Raw genomic sequence first — 6,240 nt, forward strand, 5'->3', positions numbered from 1 at the left:
GCCCGTCTATGTCAGCTACCCTTCAGTGAAAGTCCGGTCGTAATCGACCCAGCCGTTTGGGAGATTACCAGGAACAAACGCGGCTTGCAGACAGACAGACAGACAGACAGACCAAAAAAATGCTAGTTTCGTTATCAGGAACGCAAAAACATCATCTTTCTTAAATCTAGATTTTATCTTTTGATATTACAAACAGACACTCCGATTTTATTATATGTATAGATAACTTTTACTAGAGTTTAATGAAGGTTCATTCCCGCTGTAAAACCAAAGTTCGCATATTGAAAGAAATTAAGAATGGAAACATTTATTACTACAGTGCTCAAACAAACGATTATCAGACTTATTCTAAACCTAAAAAGAACAAAAGTGTGGCAAAAGAAAACTAACTCGGTATACAGAGACACTTTGACAAAAAAGTTACAAATGTTTTCGTAGTGTTTCGACAGTGGAAACTCACACTTACATCATCTGTTTAGTTCTTTAATTGGAAGCTATAAGCACTAACTGTTACTTCAAACAAATGTTTAATGAGCCTTGCTGTACTACAAAATGCTGCGTGCTTTGACTTTTAAGAGAAAACTACAAAAGATCTTTTCTACCATATTGTGGACGAGGACGTGTGACTCAAAAGTCTTTACCTTTCATAATTCATTAAATGACAGGTCGTCATAAAGTGGCTCGCCGTACTGCGCCGGACAACTTTCCTAAAGTACAAGGTCCGTACTGCCGGTAGGGATGTTATGAAATGGACGGAAATATCGATATTTTGTTTCCGGTCCGGATTTCAACAATTATTAAGTAAGCTACTATTGCTTTTATTTGTATTTTAAAGCTCTGTATTGTAAATATTTTATTCATATAAACATACAACCTGCAAATAATATGTTACTATACGAAGCAAGCAGATACAACTAAATAAAAAATACTGACAGTAATTACTATATGGTAAACAAATTAAAGCTTATTAAGTAGCAATCTTACTACATAATAAAATAAAATCGCGTACAAGGAGAATTGAAAAAACTTTAACGTTCAAATATTTTTATCGATAAACATAGCACATCACTATACAAGCCAGTAGGCGCCCGTTATTGCATAGATCCGGAGACAAGTTGTCATTTCGCCGGTGCCAGAGTAAATACCAGTCAGTAGCCTTGTCCCACTCCATTCTTATTATCCTTATTGCTCAGAGAACAGAAATATATTTATTAAATGATTCGATAAATATAAAACAATAGGACATTAAATGCATGTGTTTTTATTGTTTTAATTTAATAATGTTATTATTCTATCTAAAAGAGTTTGATCTTTTAAATAAATTCATGTTAGATAATATTTGGATGTTTGCTTCTGAGCAAAAGCGTTGGGTTATTCATATGTATTTAACTTTACTAATTTGACATTTTCATACCGCTTTATTGACATTTAATGAGTATCATGATTCAATTTACTTAGTCATTACAGTCTTAATGTAAAATGAATGGATAACCAAAAGATATACGTAGAATAATATTAAATACTCGTAAACTCATGAAAGCTACCAGTGGTAGTGCCCGCTTTAACATCTTAGAACGAATAGGCCGGCACGCCCGGTGTAATACCACGACCACACAGAAGACAGGCGTGAAATGGTAGTAATTCCGTGTTTCGTCTGATGAGTGTGTTGCCGGAGCCCTAATTTAAGTCCCTTTCTCTTTACCACCCTTTTTTTATAAGGAGAGGATGGGAAGGGGAAGTGGATTTGACGGAGGAGGAGATACATAGGAAGGGGAGATATTCTCTTCATGTGCGTCTCCTCTGTTGGATAAGGGTAGGCAACGCATCTGCAATTGCGGATGTCTATGGGCAGCGGTCGTTTCACTATTTTGGCGGATTCAGGTGGCCGCTTGCTCGTTTGCCACCTTATATTATAAAAAAAGGTGAAAAACTGACTGTAAAAATTTAATAGCAAACTTTTTCATAGATATTAAAAAAAACTGCAATTGTCTAAATCGCAAAGAATAGCTATGAGGAATATCAAAAGGGTTTTTATTTATCTCGTTTGCCAAACAACCTGAACTATGTTATCCTTTCAACAACACTTGTTCAGTTCTCGATTGTAATTGCCACCTTGACATTTGTGGTCATACAAGTTTGACACCAGACCTTATGTGGACCGACACATGCCCACATGTTGACTAATTGTAACATTACACTCCAATTATTATCGTTTTAAAGTTCAAAATGTACAAGCAGGAAATCGAATTTAAAATACACCTTTAAGGGTTGTTAAGATTTGTAATTTAATATTTATAACGTTAAAATATAGTTTTAAATTAAAGTTATTACCTATTGTTATGATAAATCTAATTAGTTACGGTCAAAAGATAATTAATCACGACCTTATTTTAAAACGGCAATAGGGCATTTCAAATATTCTTGAGAAATAATTATAGTTTATTAATCTAACAAAGGTGAATAGATAAAATTATCTTAGTAAATTCAAATCTTTAATTGTATTTTGGTTTTAAATAAATTGACAACCCTAATAATCTGTTCCCATAGCACAGTGACTTGCCCTCAAACAATCTCAGTCATTGTTTCTGTTACCATTTATAGTCTAGATGTGAGATATGAAGAACAGTTGCGCGCCATCTGTCGTCTGTTAACACACACATTCTATGACTGGAAACTTCGAGAATAAAAATTCAGACGATTGTCATTTATTAAACCTCTAAAATCATTAAGAAACACAATAAAAAAGACAGGAATAGGAGCGGCGGAAAAATATGAAAAATGAATAAAATTGTAGTAACAAAATAAACCTTTACTTCTACACTAATATTATAAAGAGGAAAACTTTGTTTGATTGTAATGAATAGGCTCAAAAACTACTAGGCTGATTTTAAAAATTCTTTTACCGTTAGAAAGGTTACTTATCTATGAGTAACTTAGGCTACATTTTTTTTCCATTTCTTTATTATCATTTATAAATTTCACGCGGACGGAGTCTCGGGTAAAAGCTAGTATATGATGATAGAATAGTAATTCTAATAAAAAAAGGTTAATTAATTACTAAGCAGCTTATTTTAACCTCTCATTATCCTTGCAAAGTATACAATACAGGTATTTCAGAGGTTAAAACCCACGCTTTCGCAATCAAGATAAAAACGTCCGATATCAAATGTCAAGAATTGTTACAGTTTTGCCTTAACATAAGGAAAGTCCCTTGAACAAAGGTCGAATAACCTCAAAATCCCAAAGGTTATCGTTGACATTTTAATATCGATTTTAAACTTAAAATACCAAAGTGATTCTATAATAGGTTTTAACTTTAAACTTATGTAATAAAAAGTTTTCTTGTATTATTGAGGAAATTAAGTATACGCATATTCTTTCTACATATATTATAAGTAAACTAGCTGTTCCCATGCGGCTTCATCCGCATGAAATTATGAATTTTTTTTTATTGTTTACATTTGTCAAATTATCAATAGCAAATGTCAAAATGATATGACGATGGCAACCTTGCTTCCTTGATGTTGGCAGCAACTTATGGTCTCTTTCCACATTAGGGGTTTTATTCAAAATATTAACCCCCTAAATTTAATGGCGTGAAAATATATAGCCTAAAGCGTGAGGTAAGTGTAGGGCTTTTTATTAAAAAAAAAAGGATTATTCAAAAATACGCTGTAATTGCTGACTTCTTAGGCAACAAAAGTGTGTGTTTACGCTTTATTATAATAGTATAGATAACCAGTCTGCGGTATCATGATGAAATAAAATCTATTTCCTAGTTACACTTGCGATATTTAAGCTAAGGATTGTTGCATAAGGCCCACGAATGCGGCACCGGCGAGCCCAAACCTAATACCGCCCTAGGAACAAATCTTACTAATATTATAAAATAGCTTTGCATTTATAATATTAGTATAATGCGAAGAGTTTGTAGCTTAAACGTATGGACGGATATCAACGACATTTGAAAGAGATATAAAGAAGGCCTGGAAGACCGCATAGGCTACTTGCTTTTGTTTTTCTTTAAATTCCAAGCGGACAGAGTTACAGGCGAAAATCATCATCATCTCCCCTGCCTTATCCTACTCCCGTAGGGTCGGCGCACCGGGTTTTCGTCCTCCAAAGCACTCTATCATCCGTCATCATAGTCATCACTCCCTTCTTGATCATGACCTTTCACGCAATTCATCCATCTCTTCTTAGGTCTATCTCTACCGGTATACCCCTCCACATTCATAACTAACGTCCGTCTTGTTACATGCGATTCATCCCTTCTCATAACATGCCCATACCACTCTAACCTTGGCGAAAACTAGTGTAAAATAAAGCGACCGGTAAAGTATCAATTAATTTATAAAATATGTTTGTTCAAGTTATTTATAAAAAATTTAAAATTATAGACAAAAATGCCAAACAATGTCGCAATTTTTACACACTTGTAATAGGTAAAGACTTTTCAAAGCTTTTGCTATGCTACTATTGTAAACATGCAATAAAGCTATCATAAATAAAGTAATTCAAACGTTAATGAAGTGAGGCTTTTATACGCCCGTATTAAAGCTTAAAGCTTTAGGTCACGTAAATGCGTAGTGTCTACTGTGGATAGGCATCAAGGCTGGACATGTTCTAGGCTGACCGCGCCCCGCCGGCCTACGGCGATTACAAAACGTGATCTTATTGTATGGCGGTCGAAGTATGGTAACCATAGAGCATAACTACCGAATCTGTCCCGCTCATTCTCTTTGAACATAGATAACTTGTAAAAATATGCTTGATACAAGCAGTTCAATGCAAGGTATATGAAATAGAGGTTTTTTAAATGTTATTATCATTATTATGACGAGTAATTGTTTATATAAAAGTCTCCGATGTGTAATATCTCAGCATGGCTAATATAGTAAATACGATTGGACATTTGAATGCCAGAGTTGCTTTCAGTTTCCGATACATATCGCTACCGGCACAACAAGAATATTTCTACTTATTTAATACGAATTAAACGATTTTTCTTGTCTAGACTAGACATTTTTGTCTTAAAAACAAACAATGATTCGGGCAACAAGAGATTAGAATATTCTTTGCAAACAGCGACAAAACTCAGGAAGATTAAAGTAAACGCAAATGAAACTTTTTTATGACGAAAACTAAAAAAACAAATGTCTAATTATTATTAGTAATGTGCTAAATACAAGTTGTTTTTTTTTATTTTTAGACAAAATCGATCTAGGCACTTAAATGGCCACAAATTGAAAAAACGCAATAAATGAAACAGGAAACGATTTTCAAACTGTTACAGCTTGTTGAAAATATATCGAATAATTTATATGCGTTTGTCGTTAATTATATTGATAATAACATTATAACAAGATAAACATAAAGTTTTTTTGTACCAATTATATACCAGTTTGTTCGCACAACGTATATCTGAATAAAGTAGCGTCAAGGTCAGATATTTCGCAATTACATAACAAAATCAACTTTTAACGGTGAATATGTGAAATTAAAAGGCGTAACGTAATAAATGTTTCGTGATTATTCGCTAGATTCCTAAATAAATGCAATTAAATTCGAATGTATTTGTTTAGCGGTTTTTTTTTGTTATTTTCACAACCGAAGAAACGCTATATTACATTATAATTAATTTTGTAATATGACTATGATAACAGACAATGAATTTCTTAAAACAAAACTCAACTTAAGTCAAAACTCTACGTCTTACTTATTTATCTCTTAACCCAAACACATATTAAAACAATCGTTCTATGGTTCTATTTAAGATAATCGGGTGAGAAGTAAAATCTCATCAAATCGATTACTCTAGATTCTACAGCATTTGTATATAATAATGATTATTGCATTGTTCCAGATGAACTCAACCAGAAACGGAACCGTCCCCGCGACATGTCACTGGCGGAGCCCCCGCACACGATGGAGATTGCACAGATTCTGATGTCGCTGCTGCACGCCTGGGGCCTCGACCCTGACCTTGATAGAGTCTGCGAGTCCAAGCTTGGCCTACTAAGACCAATGGTCAGATGTAATCTTGGCTTTACTTAGAATTTGTGCGTATAGATGATATTTTCCAAAGAACGAAATTATATGGTGATCTTTAATACTGTCCAAATCAGTTGCCAATTTTCTGTTCAGTTGAAAGTCCTAGTTCAGCCAAGTGGATGAATGACAATACAAAACGCTTAATGTTTCTAGGTGCCAGTATGCTTCGGCGTAGTGTCTCGTCAC

The 6,240-nt window shown here is 34.0% G+C and overlaps 1 protein-coding gene across 1 annotated transcript in view; it reads left to right on the plus strand.

Annotated features, from left to right (window-relative positions):
• The window catches only part of LOC106101789 (WD repeat-containing protein 7), a 63,377-nt gene that overhangs the window by 49,402 nt on the left and 7,735 nt on the right, over positions 1 to 6,240 (plus strand). The window contains exons 22-23 of the mRNA XM_013281125.1: positions 5,867 to 6,030; positions 6,208 to 6,235. Of these exons, the coding sequence (XP_013136579.1) occupies positions 5,867 to 6,030; positions 6,208 to 6,235 (192 nt within the window). The remainder of the gene's footprint in view (positions 1 to 5,866; positions 6,031 to 6,207; positions 6,236 to 6,240) is intronic.

Source organism: Papilio polytes, unplaced genomic scaffold (assembly GCF_000836215.1).
Source record: "Papilio polytes unplaced genomic scaffold, Ppol_1.0 DF823935.1, whole genome shotgun sequence".
In the NCBI taxonomy this organism is placed as follows: Eukaryota; Metazoa; Arthropoda; class Insecta; order Lepidoptera; family Papilionidae; genus Papilio; species Papilio polytes.